At 44.2% G+C, this 21,598-nt stretch overlaps 1 protein-coding gene across 8 annotated transcripts in view; it reads right to left on the bottom strand.

The window, feature by feature from the left end:
- The window catches only part of LSAMP (limbic system-associated membrane protein), a 958,106-nt gene that overhangs the window by 93,356 nt on the left and 843,152 nt on the right, over positions 1–21,598 (bottom strand). For all 8 annotated transcript variants that reach the window (XM_021398268.1, XM_021398227.1, XM_021398247.1 and 5 more), the window contains one exon: positions 10,391–10,516. In XM_021398268.1, the coding sequence (XP_021253943.1) occupies positions 10,391–10,516 (126 nt within the window). The remainder of the gene's footprint in view (positions 1–10,390; positions 10,517–21,598) is intronic.

Raw genomic sequence — 21,598 nt, 5'->3', positions numbered from 1 at the left:
CAAGTGAGACTGTCAGAGAGAGGCTGGAGATGCAAAGTCTGGAGCCTGGTCTGGGCTTCTATAGTTCACAGAATTTCTGAAATTTTATCTCTTACTAAGACTGACACTAAAAATAATTCATTATTCTCCTGTTCCCTTCACACAGCTGTATTTTAGGCTCTATAGGCAGGCTTTGGACAGCTGCATGGATCCATATCTCACAGTCAAAGGATGCCTTTTCCTTGCAGGTACAGCATAACTCAGGATACTTTTTTTCCTCCTTCCCCGTTTTTATTTTGCGTGCTTACTGCTGTTTCACAGTTCTAGCTTTTGAGGAAGGTACATAAGGCTGGTAAACATCAAAAAACTTACATGTGCAACAAAACGCATGCACAGACACCAGCAGGTTGAGCATACAAATGAGCGCATAGCAAAAGGCTCCCAAGTAATGAATACAGCAGTGTGCACACGCATACCCACATGGCTTTCACTGATCTCCAGGCTTGTCCACACAGCAGGATGGCTCTGCTGGTAGTCCTCAGTCAGGCTTACGAAGCAGGACATGGCTTGGAAGAACATTTACTGGGAGCAGGAACCCTCCATCACTGCTTCCTTTGCCTGCCCCAAGCTGCAGCCAGCTCAACTCCCACTGGTGGCCTTCAGGGGACACACGACTTTAGAGCTGCCCAGTAGAGGGTGTCATGGGTATGGTCTCCCCATTTTGTGACCCTTCTTCTCTGGTGCAGCCCTACATCAATACTGTGATAATTGAAATCTCTGACGATCAATGCCTTTTTCCAGGCCTTTATTACCTGCGTTACACACTTCTACCGGTGGCTGCAAGCCAGTGGTGATCCTCAAGATGTGCTCATCCTTCACATCACTCATGTCAGCCCGAACCGGGTGTGAACGTCAGTGGCTGCATCAGGTGGTGACTCTTCCCTGCCTGGATGGTCCTGCACTCAGCCATCCCACTGCTGCCTGCTCTGCCCCCGTGCCACGCTAGCACAGAGGAGGCCACTCACTGCAAGTTTACAAGAAGGGATGATCTGCTCAGCCAGTGCATGAAATAATACAGGGTATATGATAAGAGTTGTATTTTTTTTTGGTACGGTTCAGCAAGAAAGAAAAATCAAGTGAAGAAGAAATCAGAACAATACTTCTGAAAATTTACCTCCTAAAAAAATTAAGTTAAAAAAAATCCCATGTCTACAGTCTCTCTTGTTTTTCTTCAGACAGGAAAGGGAAGGGAAGGATGTTCTGAAGACACACTTTTGAAATGCTCACAAAGAAGGCTGAGTGGGGGGGCAAAGAGCACCAGTGTTCACATCCCCAGAGCCTATTGCAGCCTTTTATTACCAGAATAACTCAACACCTTCAACTAGCAGGCTCCTACTTCCAGGACAGCTGTTTTCAGATACTGGAGAAAAGCTCCACTCTGCAGAAGGCTGAATGATGCCTGACCTTGCTGTGGTCAACACAGGAAGCAGCAACAGGATGTCGTGCCCCCCAGAGCTGGCTTATTTTTTGCCGAGTGTCTCTGTAGAGCAGATTTCTTGCAGATCATGGGGCATTGATGCTAAATGTCTTCATCAGTGGGATTGGTTTGCAGGTAGAGGCAGAGGCAAGAGAAAAATCACATGGTTTCATTGGAGAAGCTAGAAGAGGTGAAGGCTTTGGGGCTGCATGTTTAACTCCCTCCAGACATCACTGTTCTGTGTATTGGTGTGGATGTTGTCATCCACGTTCAGGTCCTCACACTAGAGGAGATAGTCACTCTGGCTCCAGTACAACATATATCAGGCACCGAAGTCAGCCAAGTCACTGAGATCAGCTGAAGTCAAACTACAGCATACAAGCAAAATCAGTGAACTCTCTTTAAATGAAGTATACTACTAGTAACGCAGGGAGCAGGTATAAGCTACTACCTTAACCTTCCCTAGTGTATTTTCATCCTACTGTGAAGAAGGAGGGAAACATGCTTGTCTAAAGTGAAAGTACTTATAGATCACAGCTACAAGGGGAAAAAAACACAGCCTTTCCATTTTCTTCTTAGAAGTCACTTTTTTAAGGATGTTTGAATTGAAACCAGCAAATGCACAGCATTTTAAATGTAATATCTCTTTAATTCACAGTCAACCTCTCTGTATCTTTACAAGCAAACTTCACATTTTGAGCAGCGAGCTCTAGCTGTAAACACAGAGCTGCCAGTGGTGAGCATGACCTCCAGACAGCAGGGAAATGGCACCCAGTCTTAAAACATCACCCCTTTGCCCCTGTAAAGCCCTAAAAATACCTGTCACTGAAGAAGTAGCTCCAAGCATACGTGACCCAAAGCAGATTGGTTAGTTCACATCACTAGAGGGAGACACGATAACACACACACAGGCAGTATCTTGCATTCAGTGACATTTTCTGCCAACAGTCTATTGAAGTTGACTACTTAAAGGTAGGATACAAGTGTGCTTAATGACAGGTTTGTGCAATGGGGCACAAGGAAGGCTGGTAGGGAAAGAGCAGGGGAGCACCCACTACACAGAAGGGACAGGGGCAGGCAGTAGATCTTTCCTCTTTTCTTCCTAGTCATGCCAGGAACATCCCTTGATTTCAAAAGGTTTTTGCAGGTGGGAATGGTTGGGATTCTACTTATACTAGTGTATGGCAGCAACTCCTTTCCCTATCATCATTAATTACATAAGATTCTGAACTCTCACCTTCTCAGTTTTGACGTCTGGTCTTCTGGAATCCTTCAAGACTGTCTCATGGAAAGACATCAGGAAAAGAATAATCTGGTAATTCCTGAATGTCCTGGCTAAACAGGAACATCTAAGTTGAGGAGCACTTGAAGGTAGAGGTAGTGACTATACAGCACTGCACAGACAGGAGTATAACAGCATGCAGTGAACTTGAAAGATGCTGCTCTTCTGTAGGTGGATGAAAGTTTTTATGTAGGCACAAAATAACTCAGCCTTTAAAATGCCATGGAAAATATTCTAATACCATGGCTGACTCAAAGTGATACCCATTTTGGGAGGACGAAAAATGGAGGAAATTCTGTCAGACTTCAACTTGCTATTAAAAAAAAAACAACACAGCATTTCCATTTGGCAGGAAAGCCAATAACTTGGTACACAACTGACATCTTCTGAGCAACAGTACAGAAAAACTTACTAGAGACAGAACAGCCAAGCACTGACCAAAAGACTACAGATGTTCCTCTCCAGCCACTGCTGAAGGCATCAGGGCAAAGTGCCTTCTCCCAGCAGACTAATTCACCTGTTCCTCGGAAGTGCTAAAATATTTGTGGGGCCTTGCTCTTTGTCTCTGTCTTGGGATGGGAGAGAGAAATCAAAGCTGCATCAAAACTGCTATGAAAATGAACGTTTCATGTATCAACATGAAGCATGTTTGTACTGAAACAGCACCATAGTTTGTGGGGACTGGATGGGGCACTATTATAATAGGAGGGATCTGTAGCTGATGATATATAAGCTGCACAGAGAAGGAAGAAATCAAGCCCATCCTTTGTAATAGGAAAAGAGCAGGGCTTCACCACGTAAGGTTATTATAGATTAGGGGGGGAGGTGGGGCAGAAGCTCTTTCTTCTGGGTCATGCAATAAGAAGGGATAAGAAGTAAGATGCAACCTACTCCAGGGAATCTGCTCTAGCAGGGGGTTGGACTAGATGATCTCCAGAGGTCCCTTCCAACCCATACGATACTGTGACTTCTAAAAAAGGGGAAAAAATGTGGAGCCAAAGGAACCAGGATGAAAGTAGAGGCTGAAGCAAATTTGGATGCCTTTTGGAAAAGCCTGGAAAAAGTTGAAACTTTGGCTTCTTTCCCAGGCTCTCTGTGAGCCAGCATCCTTCCCCCGATCCTCCTGTATAACATTCGACAAGAGAGAAGCTTGACCGAGAGAGGAAAAGATTTCAGAAAGAGTCTTGAAACAAATAGGGAGTGTATAAAAGACAAAGTGAGAGGTCTCTGTGGAGTAGGAGACCAGATTTTTTCCAGAGTATTTTGAGTACACAAGAAATAGAAGGAAAGGAGACTTGGTTAAAATGAATTCTTTCCCTCCAACATCCTAGGAAGCAGGATCAAACAAGCACCTTGTAAACCTTAAATTTCCTGTTTAGGCAAAGGCAGATAGGGGCATGAGAAGAGCTCATGCAGTAACACCACCAAATTAAAAAATAATCATAATTAAAAGAAAAATGATATATGTATATTGCTCCTTCTCCTCAACTGTTTCACTGAGGTTTTTAGAATGTAGCAGAGAGGTGGGCTAAATGCAAATGGCTTAGAAAACCAGAAAATCCCTTTCCCACTCATCACCACCCAGCGCTTACTGGGTTGACTTGTGATGACTCTGGATGCAAGCTTTCTGTTTATTATCTTCTTTTGGCAGAAATAAGCTTTCCCTACAAACTCAAAGTGAAGTATTGAGGCTTTGGACAGCAATGTGAGGTAAATAAACATTGGACATAAAGACCAAAGTTGCCTGTGTGAATGACAAGGTCATCTTAATTTTAATGCTTTCAGAGAGCTCTGTGCTTCCTTCATGTTCAGTGTTTGGCCCAAAAAGGAGACCTGCACGTACTGAAGGAAGATACATGAGTGAGTTGGGGGGTGTGAGATAATCTGCCTCTTTCAATTTAGGTCTCATCCTGATCTCCCGTAATTGAGCCCCAAAGCATGAAGTATAACATCCTTCTCAGTATTTTGGTGTGAATAACAAGAATATCCAGATTTGTTCACATTATCCTCAGAAACACACAAACTGTTTGAGTCTTGCCAAGTTCCTATCTTTAAATAACTTTCCATGGCAATGAGTTCTACAGCTGTTTATAAACATATTACATGTATACCATCTCAATTACACAGAGCAGGAAGGCACTTTTCTGTATTCTCTATCCCTCCTAAACTTCCCAGGTTACAGTAAATCCTCTAAGACTCAATGAGAATTTCTGCCACCCCCTAGGGAGAATTGGCCTGGCATATTTGACAAGCCTTCCCATCTCCTTTCATTTTATGCTGTGACATGAAACCTGGGTGTTGTAATCAATACTTATCTGCTTTGCTCTAGACTGTTTTTTATGCTGTGATTACCACTGTAATAACTAAGCTCTTTTTTTGAGCCAAATGACATATCCTTAGAATGTCAGGTAGAATTTGAGAGAATCCAGACTCTTTTGTCTTCCATGTCAAACTGCCTTGCTATGCTGAGGCCAGGGAAGTCGGACTGGGAATGAAACACCTGGTGATTTCATACAGGTTTCACACTGTAACTGCTCTAGGAAAACAGGATAGTTTGCTACTCTACTGGTTACACAGAGCCAGTAAATCCCATTTGTTCAACCTTGAGCTGAGCCTCATACAGATCCATATAGCTTTGCATTCCTGCAACAGCCTCTCAGCTTGCCAAAACACTTGGGAACTAATCTCACAGAATTTGCAACAGCATCCTGGAGCAAGGCCCTTGGGGAGGTTTTAACCAACACCTCATTGGAAAGCAGCTGAAGGATGAATGGGACTCTTTCTGTCAGTGTGAGTACTAGCTCCTCTGGACAGAAGCTGCCTTTTTCTTTGGCGTTTGTCTGCTCTTCTAGGACAATGGGCTTGGTAGCGAGGTCTCTTGTGATGCCTGCAACAACAGTCCATGTCCATGTTGCTGCTAACTCAATTCGCAAGGGCTTTAGGGCTGCTGTTGAGAGAGAGTTTATTGAGAAGTATATGAATGTACATGAATATTTATTTTCCCCAGGAAGCTTTTTCAGTCAACCAAGCATCTAGCATGGCTCTGACTAAGATGGAGAGATGAGGAATGATAAATGATTGCCTCTTGGATTGTGATCTCAGCAGCTTATGGGTAGGGAGAACATGCATTAGCCTGAATAAACATAAGTCAAGAAAGACGTGAAATAAAACTAAGATGAGCTCAAAAGCAGACATTGCCTACCATCTGTAAACTATCTGACTGGGTCTTTTCTTGACTGTGTAAGTTGTTCTCTTGATGCATGGTTCAGGGAAAACAGAGCATCTCATAATGAAACTGGCCACAGATGGGTAGGCTGCCTGTGGTAGCCCACACAGAACCTGCCAGCATGATGAATGATACATGGCCCTGAGCTGGGGCCTTCTACAGCCTGTGGTACGACTGGGAATTTGATTGGACTGCACTCAGTGAGGAAAAAATAATCTATACCTTTGTGTAGGCTATGAACTAATAATAAGAAGAAAACAATAGGATAGCACCCGCTCCTTATAGAAGGTCAGAGGGGGGAGATTCTGAGTTTTGTCCCTTTCAAGAGATGAGAGACTACAAGACATCCCCTAATGAAATATTCCTAATGCTGCCAACTGCCAAGTCACCTAGTATGTATTAGAAATCTCCAATTCTCATCCCCATTCTAATGGAACAAACCACAGATTCCTTATACATCCATTTCAGAGGGTCTCTAAGGCTTACCATCACACAGTGGGATGAGAAGTCACATGGCACAGCAGGCTTAATAAGCCCATGTCCGGAATCACAGGGGAAGCAATCGGACTGTGTGCAAGGAGGTGCTGGAAGCTGCAGGTCAGCAATCCCATAAGAGCTCTGCTGGCTGAAGGAGAAGAGCTAATGAAGTTTGTGCTCCCGGGCAATGCATATTAAGCTATCCATAGCTGGTTAGATGTTGTTGCTCTTGTCCTACAGCATTGGAACCTGTCAGATAAGGAAGAAGAGTCTGGCTGACTCTCTTCTTTGGTTGCTCTGTCAAAACCCAGTCAGTCAACCACCTGAAGAGGAACAGAGGAGGGGAGCAAGGGCTTGCATCATTCCAAGGAATGTCATTGCTGCTTGTCATGGTTTTATGATTTTTGGTTATTGGTATTCCACATCATAACATCATGTAGTATATGTACCTGGTTCTAAGAAGAGAAGAACTACTACATTCCCCAGAGGACTTTGCTACCCTGTTACCATTTTCCGGTCAGAGGGAAAGATAAAACTGTTCACAGATCATGAGACTGGCTTTCTTCTTGTCCCGTCTCTCGTCCCAGCAGCATCTTGCTCCCCAGCCGGCTCACCATCGGCACTAGAGTAAGGCCTACCTTAATTTTGGACACACTCTCTTTTTATTGGATTTATTAGCTTAAATTGTAATTATATTGTATTATAGTGTGTTATTTTGCATTCCGATATCTTATTTAGTAAATTGGTTTGGTTTTCTTCAGATCATTGCCGCTGTTTTGTTCTTAGGCCCATCTCCCTACCCTTTTTCCCTCTTCCCTTCCCCAAGGCGTGGGTCCCTTTGCCCCATTAGTCATGGACCTGGGCTGAACCTGCCCGTAAACAATTGACACTGCTTTCATTACTATACACTGCCTGGAACTAAAGCTAATCTGTATTGTCAATTGCCATCTGAATTAAGTATTTTTCCCCTTATCTGCCTTCTTCCCAGGTGTCAGCGCTAGAGTCAACAATCACAGCCAAACTTCAGTTATTTCACCAGAAAAGGAGACATGGTTTTCCTGTGGGTTGCTTCAAGGCTTGAGGCCTCACAGTTGATTCGAGAAAAATGCCTGGTTCAAGTACTCACTGAAGTACCAGCAAAAGAAGGCACGTTGCATTTTTTAAAGTGACTTTTCTACTTCCCAGATAGGCAAATGAGTGGGATATGATGGTTCATTTTAAATGGAGCATCACATGCACCTCTGCCTCCTTGCACAAAGAAGGCAGCATCACTGACTTCCCTTTGCATTTGTATCTTCCACTTCCCAGCCAACAAGAAATAAATCATTTTTGTGGTCCTAACCCAGGTAATTAGCCAAACGCTACTGACCAAATCAATGAATGAAAGAAACAGTAGACAAATTTGCTAATGAACTCCTTCAGGAAAGTGCACAAAGAAAAAGTAATTTGGCTTTCTCGCCCCCCCAGTGCTGGTTTTATTTCACAACCTGTCCATTCAAAACCTCCTACACAAGCTCCCTAACGCTCGTTCTTACAATTCTGTAGTCACGAGTTTAATCACAAAAAGATCCACAGAGAGAGAAAGAGAGAGAGAGAGATTATAGAAACCTTTACAATGTCTAAAATAGCTCTTTGATGCATAGCAGATGTGCTCAAAACTAGCAAAAATTGAGCCAAAATGCCTGACAATCCTGGAAAAGGGTGATTCCAAGATAAGACAGATGTTTCTAACCACGATAGCTCTGGAATAGATTTGGAATTTATGTTAATTGTCAACCTCAAGGAAAACATTTAAAAGGAACCCTTTCGTCCCTCATTTTGAACAAATGCCTTACTGGTATACGTGCTGCACAAAGACCGGACTTCTGCCTGAAATCAGTTCCTCCGTATGGATAAAAGATAATAGATGGGTTGAGATGCAGAAAGAGAGAGTAGAACAAGCAATGAGATGTGGAAATGACAGACTGTCATGAAGGACTGCCTGTCCTTCCTCCCCAGTTAGGAAGGAGGAGCTTGGTAGGCTTCATTGTTAAAGGGAAGGCCTGAGGTTTGATTGAAAGAGGGCTAGTGAGAAGGCACTAATGGATACTAACAAGGCAATGTCTCTCAGACACATAGCACAGGAGGAAAAGTGTGAGGAGGCACAGTGGGAAAGTGATGAAAGACCCAGGAAAACTGACATGGGAATGAAAGCAGGGTTGGGATTCCCCAGTCCCACTGTTTACCAGAGGGGATTGCCAGAGTGGAAATGTGCTCTGAAGAGTCCTCAGAAGGGAAAAATGAAGTCTGTCTGATACCATGGAGTGGGCAGTACAACTGAAAAAAAACCTCAAAGCACAAGCATGCAGCCAAAGTGATGAGCTAGGACAAGAATCTTCGTATTGCTCTTCTGAACGATGCATCTGATACGTATCGGGACTCAGTTTTCATGAAGGTTTAATTTATTTCTCCTGTAACTCTCTTAACTCAAACATTAGGCTGTGCTCACAGAATAGCTAGTGTGTTTCATACTAAAATATAAGAAAGAGTTAGGTGGAAGACTAAATATAAAATAAATCTTAAGAGCAGAACTGCCAAGGTTAAAAGATTTTAAGAACATAATTAAAGGTGAAAGATATAGGACCTATTTCTCCATGCATGCCAATGGCACATCTGTGCTTAATACTAAAAAAGCTGGAAAATCAAGTAGTGACAACAATACCATTAAGGATTAGTGTTCCCCACATCAGCTCTGCTCCTCCCACTTCTTCCCGGCAGTCTTCACCCATCTCCTTTCTTTCTTCTGCAAGAAATGGGCCCAAACCACAAGATGCATATCTGACTTTCAAATACATGAATGCTTTGGCTGAAGAGATGAGACAGGAAATCTGAACAACGCCAATCTGAACCACAGACATCAAATCCAGGGGCTTCTGGATGCAGCACTTGGACTGGGCTCTGTTCTAGCATCTCTTTCTGGCCCCCTCTCTCTAACTTTCTTTGCGCAACTCTCTCCCCTTTGCTGGCTGACAGCTTAAGTTTCTCCAGCACACAGAGAAGGCTTGTACTCTGCATACCTCATGCCCTCCTTAACCCTTTACATGAATGGCAATATCACAGAACACTATACAGAGATAATGAACACTTTCCCCACATGCTTCAGGTGACAGAATTTTTGATGACAAGAAGGAAATCCAGTAAAGAGCTCCCTCCTCAAGTGACATGATACAGAAGAAGAGAAACCCATCAGCTGTTCCCATCCCCACTGATAATTTTTAAGGGATGAAAGTTTCCTCGCAACCCGCACTGCTATCACCATGGAGTCTGACTACTTAAAGGACATTTTACTTCCAAGCTTGCCACAGCCTCTCAAACATGGAAGGTATACTTAGATAGCAGAACAAAACTGTTGAATAATTCTGTCTCTATCCTGCTCTTCACTTGCATGGCAGATCAAGTATCTCCTTTACTCACCTCACAAGACAGAGGAACACTGTCTGCCAAAGTAGAAAGTAATATAGAGCCACCTTTTCTACTATTTTCCTCTCCCTTTTAAGGTGAATCAATGGGAAGCAAACTCAATTTTTCAGAAAGAACCTCTTTTATGTAATATCTAAATAGAAATTATTCTTCTCTCTCCCACCAGAGCATTGTTTTCTTTCCACTCCCTTCATGCGCATTACCAGCAGTAGAGATTGGAACAGCTAGATGAAGGCCAAAGCTAAACAGAATTACAAGTCCAGTTCTGCAGAACATCTACTGAAGTAATTTCAGTTGTTCCCAGGGACAATCCAGTTATCATGCTTTGGAGGACACGCTACGAAACATGCTTGCAATGCACTGAGGAGCCTTGCCTCATTTCTACAGCTGCCTGAATTTCTACTGAAATTTTCAGTAACGTTGGAAAAGAAGGAAACTACTCCAGAGTTCACAAATCATCAGCAGGGTAGAGGCATGTTGAGTCACTTACCTGTTGGGGTGAGGTGCCTCCAGGTGATGACAGGCTCTGGACGCCCATTTGCCATACAAACCAGGGTCACATTGCTGCCTTCATTCACGGTGATGTCCGAGGAGATATTGGAGATCTTTGGTGGAACTGTGAAGACAAAACAAAGTTGGACCTCATTAAATGCAGAGGGCAGCTGGTCTGACTTATTAACCTATCTACTTATTAGCCAGATGCAGATATGAACTCCTCTTACAGGTTGCACTCCAGTTTACCACCCAGGTTTCTGAATTAGAACAGTGCTTCAAATACAAGGTTATGGCTTCTCAGCAGCTGAGAAAATCGATTCAAGTGTAACAACCTTTCGATGGCCCAAAGATGTAAAAAGAGAGTGGAGAAAGACACATAGAGCAATGCTCTGCTTTCAGGGCTATGTGTGGGGTGAGGCAGCCAGGAGAGGAAAAAGAAAACAGGAACAGAGACATGGGCAAGGTCACAGATGAGTCAGGAAACACTGAAAAAGCAGGGCCTTCTAGGTGTGAGAAAGCAGCCAGCATTGACTAGAGAGCACCTGATAAAATGCCCCAAAAGCCCAGCAGTGCTAACTTCTGTGGTGGCACAGTCATGAGACCAGCATGACTCACATCAAACACGCACTGAGGAGACCAAATCAGTATCTCCAGAAAAGCCTCCCGCGCCAGACTTCCTCTAGCTACTTTTCCTCCTTAATGTTCCTCTTCTGGGAACTGCCTTACCTCTGCTTTGAGGACCTACAGGTAGAAACACATTTTTCTGCAACCGTGTCACTTTATGTTTGGGGGCTTCATAAAATAACCTCCCAGAACTTGCCTTACTGCCCCAATGCTGCACAGAAGGAGGCAGCCAACTCTACACACTGCCCCAGCTTTCAACATCCATTTTTAGGCTAAAATAACCCCAGACACTATTCTATATCCTCCTGCAGGGTTTCAGACCTCGAGGCACGGAATCAGAGGTACATTTGGTACTGCTGCCTTCCCCAGACTGATACAACTCATGCTGAGGGCAGGTGGCCCTGCTCGATTGCTTGTGTTACCAAACTCTCACTGGGAATGGAGCTAGAGAGCCCTTAAACTCATTTCCACTGTGACTGCCACAGCAAGTTCAAGAAGCAGAGATGCAAGCCATGGCTTATGGAGATCTGCTGCATAAAGGTACAACAGCAACAGCACAAAGGTTTCTGTGGTGCCTTTCCACCAAGCAGGATGCCCGGGGCACCCAGACGCTACCTGCACCTCTCGTGGCACAGCTCCCAAAGCACAGTGGGGTGGTTAAAGGTTCAGACCAGCCACATCTTGGGCTTCTGATGCCCTTAAAGGCCTTCCCAAGTAACTGAGTTTCTGTCACAGGACTGAAGCGACTCCACAGAGGCTTGAACCAGTGTCTGTGGGTGAGAAGCAGGCCTGGCGTTTCAGCCTCCCAGCCTTTTCCCGAGGCAAAACAAGCCGTGGCTGTTTCTCCTTCCTTATGTTTGTGTCTCTTCCACGCTTCATGCCCAGGAGGAGGTGAGGGAGTATAGCTAAAAAGGAATCTTCTTATTTTCTACTTTTTTTTTCCCCAGCTTCCAAATTTGTGTGTAGCGAGGAATGAAACAACATCATTTTCTGCTTTGCTTACCACAGAGTAAACAGACAGCAACCTCCCCTTCCCGCTCCTTGGCAGGAGTGGCTGATGGTCCTTCTGAGGCAGAGCTGCCTACAAGTTAGGCGGGGAAAAGGAAATGAAGCCTGAAGAGAGCAACTCACCTCAGCAAGCTGTGTACCTGGATTCATAGCAATGGTGTTTACAACCCACAGCTCTTTTGCCCCATTCTGTTGGCCCCAAACTCACAGCCAGGGCTTCAGTATCTATGACCATGGCACCTGTTTAGAGGAGCAAGGGAACCCAAGCAGGAACTACTTGAACAAAACAAGGCAAATGCACCTTTGTGGGCAAGCTTGCTAACCTAGGTGAGGAGGGATTTAAATGAGGTACACTGGGGAGGGACTGTTGTAGTATGGAGAGAAGGGACGGCACCATGGTCAGTGAGGAAGCACTGGGGACCAGCACAACAGAGAAGGATTTTGTACTCCACTTGTGAAAGCTGCGGGGCCATCTCATATGGGCTGTGCACAAATACAATCATCACAATGACTGGGGTACACCCAACTCTGTTCTGAATGGTGAGCTGGCTGGGGGCTTATGGATAAGAGGATATCACAGCATCACACTTGATGGCTGGTTTTTGCTACCAAGCTATTTTATCATGAAGAGACAGTGGACGAAGAGTGAAGAAGCCTCAAAGACACAGGCCTGGCACGGAACTTCAACTACCCTGATATCTGCTGGATGGGTGAAAGTAGCCCAGCAGAAATAGTGGTCCAGCAGGTTCACGGTAAGCTTGTGGTGTGCCCTTGCAGCAAAGACAAATCATATCCTAGGTTGTATTAACAGAATTATAACTACATAAGTGGAAGGAAATGGTTGTATCTCTTTATACGGTGCTTCAGATGCTGTCTCTCAAGCACTACATCCAGTTTTGGGCTCACTAGTACAAGAATGCCATTGACATAGAGAAGCAAGTCCACCAGAGGGCTTCCAAGATGATCAGAAGGCTGCAAGCACACAATGTAAAAGCACTGCCTGAGAAAGATGAGTATGTTCATTCTCTAAGAGAGAAAGAAGACTGAAGGTCTTATTACTGCCTACAAATACCTAGTGGGAAAGTGCATAGGAGACATTCAGAGTTGCAGAGTGATAAGCAAAAAGCAGCAAAGAGCTGCTACACAATGAAAATTCTAACTCAAAACAAGGAAGAAACTTTCATTTTTGGGAAGTCAAAGATAGGAACAGATTCTCAAAGAGGTGGTGGAATCTCCATTCCTGCAGATACTCAAACCTTGCTTGGATGAAAACCTAAGCAACCTTCTTTAACTGGCACCAGAAAGGAAAGAGAAATGAACTTGGAAGCCAGTCTGCAGTGCAAAAGCTTGTGTTGATGGCTAAGCTCCTGGTGAAGCAACTGAAGTAAGAGATGTTGGGGAAACAGCTGACTGCACCTGGGTTCCCTTTCCAGGAGAAAAGGAAAACATTGATGTTACCAAAGAATTAAATCCCACCATGTTGAGGGATATATGAGAGTTCTACTGACTGTAAAAGAGATACATTTCCTGCTTCCTTCCCTTTATCACAGCCCTATACCCGGGATTTTCTGCACAGCAAATACGTGGCAGTACAAAACAACAGTCACACAGTGCTCTCAGAAAGTGGCCACTAATGCCTCAAGACTGCAGAAAGGACAGCAGAAAGGAAATACCCAAGGTAGGAAACTAAATGCCCTGCTTCCTCCAAAAGACACTTACAGCTTCATGTTCATGGCACGCATAAGCAGCGGTGAATTGCAGCACTATGATGAGATCTGGCCCAGCACTAAGTAGGCTTAGTTTTAAACCTGCAGGCTTAGCCCGAGAAAGAAGAAAGGACGGCTGCTATTTTTGCAAAAGTTGTGCCCAAGCTTCTCTGTAAACAGACACGAGGATAGTGACTTCACAGCATCCTCAGCACAGCTTTCCTGTGTCGTGCTGGTGAACGCATGTAAACAGAGCCCTGAGGAGTCGAGAACAGTGCAAGACCACATGTTTTAGGGACTTAATCTTAACCTCAAAGGGTTGGTGATTGCATCAGGAAAAAATAAAAAACCCACAACAAACCAAGAAAAGGTCTGCTCTGGACTAAGCTGAAGAAGGCCTAGCAGATGGAGGCTCTGGCAGAACGGTCAGTGCCAGGCCAAATGGCTCAGCAGACAAAGCCACTACTGGGCATCAGCAACAGAGCTTCAGTTAGGACATGTGCACCCTGCCCCTTCCAAAGCCATCAAGTCATTTTAGTTTGCAGCACATCAAATGAACTCAGAAATGGACCTGGCCATGCAGACCAAATGCCCAAGAGGAAGAGGATGTGTCCAGATGGCCATATCTAGCTTGCCACTTTTTCAGTGGAAGAAAAAGAGGGCATTCAAGGCTGAAATCCTGTTAGAAGTATAGTGTCTGGTTGCCTTCAGCCTGCTACCTTGGTCAGAGGGCAAGGAAAGGCTGAGAGGAAGAGGAATAGCATAGGAAATATTTTTTTTTTCTGTGAATTTAAAGCCCAGTTTGGTTTAGTATGCTTAAAAGCCAGTCAGCGTTAAAAGTGACCAGATCTTGGTGGACATTAATTTTTCTCAGACAAAAAAAGTCAGAGACTTAATTTTCAGGATGTCAAGATGGCATGTTCAAAATGCTGAAATTGTCAGCACCAGCAACAGTTAGCATTGCCTACTTGGCACTTGTCATTACTTCGTACACACCTTTTTAGGACAGTCTTAAAACGAGAAGCTTTGACCTTATTATTTTTTTCCCCCAGTGTGGGTTGCATTATGTGTTCACAGTTCCCAGACTGCTGGAAGAATGACTGCTGAGAAAAAAAATATTGTGGGCCCAGGAGCTTCTGAGATGTGACGGCTTCCTCTTGCCCAGCCATCTCTTGGTGACTCTCATCTGGAAAATCCTCTCATGCCTGGCCTCTCTGAGCCATTAGCATTAGGGCAAAACTGCCACAGCCTGGAGACCTGCAGTATAGGAAGCATTACAATTAAACAGCACTTTCCCATGTTTTCCTATTCAGCTGAACAACTTGTCCCTCCAGAGATCAGGCTGCTGTTAGACCCTTTTGGCTCTGGTGACCTTGGGAAAGCACTGCCAGGTCTACAGTACTGCTGAGGAAGACTAAGCTGCTAGATTCTTGTCCACCTTTCAGCATAAAAGGGCAGACATTGCCCTGTCCTTAGGAACCCACTGGAAGGGATTAAGAGAAGAGACTGATATGCAGAACACTACATTCCAGAGTTATACCATGGACATATTCTGGAGAGCTGGAAATGAGCTCAAAGAAGAATGGTTTTAAGTTTGCCTATTCATTTCTTCTACTTTTCAGATCTACAGGATAAGCCTGATGCAAGCTCAGCATCTCCTCGATTGATTGTAAATAATAAATGCCAAATGAACCAGTAGCCATTCTGCTCAAGAAGCTCAAATCTGGAAGAGCAGGGGGCTGCACAGCAGGAGGGGGCAAGGACAGAGCTGGTGGAGAAATTCAAGTCCTAGGCAACGTGCAGTGACAGAACGAGGTAGGAAAGGGTTGCACAAAACCTGCTTTGCACTAAGCCCGTTCAAGTTAATTGCTGTCAATCTGTTACTTTCATGACAACTGCAACTCACATTAATTTATATAATAAGAAAGACTGAGACATGAAAAATAGAACACACTCCCCCAGCGCAATCACTGTTGCTCTCGAAATGAAAGCAAGTGATTTGTTTCCACAAAACATTGCCGTGTCTCAAAAACACCCACTACAGCAGTTATTACAAGCCAGGGGCCATATACAGGAGGCAGCAAGGAAAGCACAAACAAGAGAACACACAACATCTGCTGTTGTTATCCTTGCCTTTTACGACCAAACCCCTTTAGAGCTCAAAACTCCTCCTGAGATACTAGCTGGAATTGCATAGGCTAGGTCAGCTTTATCTATGAGGCTATAGAAGCAGGTAATGAGTGATGCTACACCCCTGATTTCCTACAAAATGAGTCAGCCCAATGGTTAGGAGATGCAAGCCCACATCTATAAGGCTGGCTCATGAATGGAGCGCATTAGGGGACAGAACAAAAAAGCATCAAGGCCACCCTTGCTAGTTCACAGCCAGGCTACCAGGCTGCTCTCTTTTGGCAAATGGGGCTTGGCATAAGATGTGAGTTACAAACTTATCCTCCAGAGCAGCTGCTTCTCAGTCTAAAATTATAAGTCTCCTTAATGTTTGGGTATTTTGTCAATAAGTTACAAAATGCATTTAAAATAAAATAATAATAATTTTAAAAAGTGTTATTTCCACTCAACAGACCTGAGATACAGCAAAGGCTATTTAATCTACCCAAGAAGTAGAAGCAAACAGTACTGAAAATAAGAAAGTCCAACAGTCCATAATATCCATTAAGTGCTCTAACAGCTTGTCCCGAGAAGGGAACCTTGAATACAGACAAGAAAGTCACCGCAACCATTTCCACATATCCCCATTAGTTAGTTACCTCCTCCAGTCTGTTTACTTTCCTCTCTATTGGCAAGTGAGACTCCCACCCACCAATCCACAGGAACCCCTGGCTTTAAGGGCAAAAAGAAAACATCAGGATTTCTCTCAAAAGTCAAAGGAACTTTGCAGCTACTAAAGCCCTCCGCAGGTGCCTATCAATTAGACTCCAGAGTTCTCATTTCCTTGTCCCCAGCTCCCAATTAACGGCACTTTGCCACAAATACGAAGTCGCTAATAGGCCCCAAGGCAGAGGTAGGGGGGATGCTGACCATCACATGCCCTTGAATGCTTTAGAGCTGGCACCTTGCTCACCACAATTAGGGGTCCTTTCCTGGGGCAATTAATTGTCAGCAAATTGGCCTCATTAGTCATTGTTTAGTCAATGTGCTAGTGGGGAGAGAGGGCTTGAAGAAGGGGCTGAGCTGCTAAACACAACTAAATGGTTTAATTTCCCTCTTATGTGTATAGCAGGCTAATCACAGCTCTTTGCAGCAGAAACAAGAAACAGCTTGTTGCTACTCTAGTCTGCTCAGAGAGCAAGTTGAGGGCTAGCAAGTAAAATTCAGATGCCCTTTGGGATGTGGCATGCTAATGTCTTGGAAGCACTTTATAGATGAAATGCGACATGAGACCCAGGACGTGTTTTTTACGGTCTGATTCATGCTGCAGCCTCAGCCGGAGAGATGGAGCTGTCACCAGGGCAGGAGGGCAGAGAGAAGTTGCTGAACTTCACTGAAAAGTGCGGACTTTAAAACATCTCTCTGACCTTCTGCTCTGCTAGGTTTGCTTCGTCCTGCCAGTGCCTCTTCCAGTGGCTTTAAAGCTTCTGGTGAAGTAGAAGGAAACACTGAACGCTTGTTTTTGTTTTGAATCCCCTGGGATTCAAAAAAGCTCTCAAAATGCACTGCAGTGTTTTCAACAAGGTGTAAAAATTGCTTCTTTCTGTTGTCTGTAAGGGGATGTCTTACCATGTTCACCCCTGGCAGCATTCAAGGGAATGGTCTATCCCATCCTGAGCAAGGAAACCACCAAACAGACCTGCAGTAGCCAGTCCCAGCATTGCCTGCTCCATTGTGGCAGATTTCCTTCCAAGCATCATTTGCTGCTGATGTACAGAGAACACGGGCTGAAGGAAGCACGGGGGCTGCCAGTTTGGCCTTTGCATGAGAGCAAGCTTCCCTCTTGAGCAGCTGAGCCTCACCTGCTGGGTCCTCGCATAGGGAATCATTTAAATCTAAATGAGGACTGTGCCTATTGCACTGAGTGGAGCAGCAAACAGGATGCAGTAAATCAAAGCCATGTGGGAAACCCCTCAATCTGCTGGGCTGGGTAGCATGTCAGACCTCGCTGCATTTGAAAGAGAGTCAGTGCTGACAAGCCAAACCATTTTGTCCAAAAGAAAGTTCTGCCTCATCGGATATATATTTAAGTGCATGGGCTGTTTTTCCACATCAAATTCCATGGCGAACACTCTTGGTACATTGTTTCTTAGCAGAGAAAAGCATGGAGTGTAAACCTGCTGAAATGCCTTATCTGAGACCCATTGGAAAAGTCAGCACAGAACTGGGCTCTATTGCTTACATTCATTCCTACTGATTTATTTTTTTTAAATTCATCTTCATGAACTTGTCAAGAGATAAATTATTCTACTTCCTAACTGAGAGCAAAACAGAGAGAAAAAAATAGCTTAAATCTTCAGTCAACCTCATTTTTCAGTCCGCTGATGTGATGCCATGGGCCGGGGGTATAAGCAGCCTCAGTCCTGCTCCCAGTGCGGTGCCTCACTCTTAATCCCAGATCCCAGCCTTCTACCCTAAAGCAGCTCCAGCTCCAAACCTGAGCCCCAAGCCTGCTCCCATGCTGTTAGCATTTCACCCAGGATTCTGAGTGTCCCCCTTGGCCAAGCAAAGGGTCACCAGCCCACGTTTGTGGATTCTGCTGCAGCCCTGGACACCAGGTTCTTAGCTGCATGCTTAGCACAAAGCACAAGCCAGGCACATGCCTGATATCTCCTTATCTCCAGATTCCGACCTCTGCACATGAAGTACTGGTTGCTTGCTACACAACTTCTTTTTCTTTTCAATTAACACATCAAATTTACGCTGGGATCGCAGCGATCCACTTATCTGTGGTTCATCTCTTTAAAAGACAGCTCTGTGCATTTGCCATTGGCATTGCTCAGGTTCTTTTAGCTCGAAAACTGACTGCACTTGCTAAAGCTGACTGCAAGCGCTTTCTGACCATCCCTCCTGGAGAGGCCTGCTGTGAAAACACGGCCTCCTTCACAGGACACGTGTTAAGCAACAACAGAAGTACTTACCACGCTCATCCCAAGGGATTAACCCTTGGAATGCTGCCTAATCCCACACACTTTAAGAACTACAAATGTACACAGCATTCGGTCTTTGTGCTTCGAGTGTGTTTATATCTTCCCTCAGGCCATTTTTTTTTTTTTTTTTAAATCTGGAAGTATTTAGTTACAGGACTGAAGTAATAAAAGATCTTTTCTTCTCCAGCTATAACCCACTCTCCCATAAATTCTGTGAGACATGTTCTCCTTAGCATTCAAGTCCTCCAAACACATCTCAGAGTGTTTTGTTAAGAAAACCTTTTTCATATAAATATTAAGCATGTTGGATGTATATGGGATGTACAGCTAATGTATGGTTATTATTTTCAAGCTTGATTCAAAGCCTAGGGAGATCCTTCTTTGATGTCAAGGATTTCTGGACAAATTCTTTTAAAGCGAGAATGGGTGATGGCTTCAAGAAGCACTGCAACCATAACAGGGACAGCTGAGAGGAAAAAATGAGGCATATTATAGCTTTTTAACTGAGTTCCAGCAGACCTTGGTTGCTGCCTATTACCTCTTTCTTTGGGAAGTAGACTTGAGATCATAGGCCAGGTATAGTCAGAAAGCAGAGGGAAAAGCCTATGCAATTCCAAGGTAAGAGGTACAGGTTCAGAAAGGATGTCTATGGGTTATAAAGATAACTAGGTTTTCCTGCTTAGAAAAGCAGGGTAGGAAGTTAGTTTCGGTAGACATCCCACTTTGGATGAAGATAAGGTTGTCTGTCATGGCTTTATGGTCAGGAGAAAGAGAAACAAAGAGTTTTTTGTTTGTCTGATGATTTATTTTTCAGATTGCATACTTTTGCTTATGTTCAGCTCATTAGGGACAGATGACACAGAAGACAATAGCCTTCATGAACCATCGGAAATCTACACACAGGCTGAAAAAAAAAGGCAGCCCTCTCCAAACTCTGCTCTCAGATTCCTTTGGCTGCCCATGATATATGCTGCAGCCTCTGTGATAAGCCACGGGGCAGTGAATACAATGCTCTAAGTGTCTTGTGCATACCACATACCGGAGGATCTGGCTCAATTTCAACTAAGACCCACAACTTCTCAGTTGCAAGCCTCTCGCTCAAATCAAATGCATGCGGTAGATGTAAAACATCTTTTATTAGCAGGCTTTCCTTCTTATGCGTTGAAATGAGCAAAATGGAGCAGGATGGCTTGCTGTAACAACCTTTCAAGACTGCTTCCAGGCTTCTAGGAGAGCACAAAGCTACTGTAGCATTTTGGAAATGGCGGTTTCGTTTCTAGTACAAAGTATAGAGAATAAAGTGAAAAATCCCATTCATTCCTGTGCTAAGGGCACAGATTTGGAGAAGAGCAAAGAATGCTTATACACTGTCGTTGAACTATAGTACTATAATTCTCCATCTTGGATTAGGACGGCAGTCCAGGAAGAAAATATAGCTGCTTGCCCATCAAGAGGATTCACTTGGTCCAATTCAGTGAATGACTGACATTCTGTAACAGAAGACACCACAGCTACTTGTGCAGTCAGTCCAGCAATAAGAAGTCTAATGTCTTAGCACAGAGTAGCTGAAAGCCCCACCAAAACCACATCAAGGAAAAAAGAACCTGATCCAATGGCCAGTCTCCAAAAAGTTGCAAATTCTGAGTGTGAAAAAGATTCAAAGTACATCTTCATAGTTTTTCAACTTGGGCTGCTCAGCACATTCCTACATTGTCACTACTGCTGGATCCACAGATGGTAGCCTTCCTCAGCACATGCAGTTATGAAATGCCAGCTGTGAGACCTTCAATTGTTAGTTATTGTAAAGCTTGGAGATAGCTGCAGCAGCTTGTTTATAAAGGTCAGGATGTTATCATCAGCCATCTGAGAAGGGAAAGCCTGAGAGTTCAAGGCAAAAAATCCTTTTTGTCAGACATGCTCATCTACACAAATCTGATCCAGCAGTAAAGACAAGAAAGCAAATACAGTGCTTCTGATGCAAAGGCATTTTCAAACAAAGCAAGCAGCCAACTAGAGCTAAGAGGTAATTGCGGTGATTTCCTTCCCACAAACTCCTTCCCACAAACCAGTGGAGAGCCAAGGTTTCTTTGGGAGTAGAGTTTCTGCTCTCCGAGACTCTCTGCCAAAAGAAAGAGTGCTCTGTTTTGGTTCAGCCACGTGCAGCAGCACCTTGAGGTCTTGGAAGTTTCCCACTGTTTTGTTTTCCAAGCTTTGCCATGTGGTAAGGACATGCTGTATATGTGCAGACAACCGCAAGGGATGTGAGGGATGGATTCCAAGAGCTTTGCTCTGTAAACACATTACTGGTGCCATTTCAATTAAAGGAGAATCTCTCCCCCACGTCCAGGCATAAGGCTTATTCCTTATAGCCTGCAGCTTTATCAAGGCACATTAAAGATCTGGCTGTCCCTTTTCCCGCGATGGGTTCCAAGTCTGAACTCTTCAAAATTGACAGGAATTTTTTGCTGGTCTCTCAGTGTTAGCAAACTGAGTTACTTAGCATATTACGTGCTGGGTTTGCAAAGAGGTACGGGGAACCAGATCCTTAGGTAGGCAAATTTCACTGGAGCTGAGTGAAATAACCCACCTAAAGTTGTCTGGCTGTCAGAAGCCTGGGCGTCTACAAGAAAGTTATACCTGCAGGGGTCTGCAAGAAAGAAGCAGCAGGACTTTATAAGAAATTTCAGAACACTGAATAACAAATTGAGAAGAAATAGGCAGACACTGTCCTCTCAGGAGAATAATTAAGGAAAGATCTCCAACACC

This window comes from Numida meleagris, chromosome 1 (assembly GCF_002078875.1).
Source record: "Numida meleagris isolate 19003 breed g44 Domestic line chromosome 1, NumMel1.0, whole genome shotgun sequence".
Classification (NCBI taxonomy): domain Eukaryota; kingdom Metazoa; phylum Chordata; class Aves; order Galliformes; family Numididae; genus Numida; species Numida meleagris.
The sequence above is the reverse complement of the archived record's forward strand: the minus strand, read 5'-3'. Positions and strand labels throughout refer to the sequence as shown.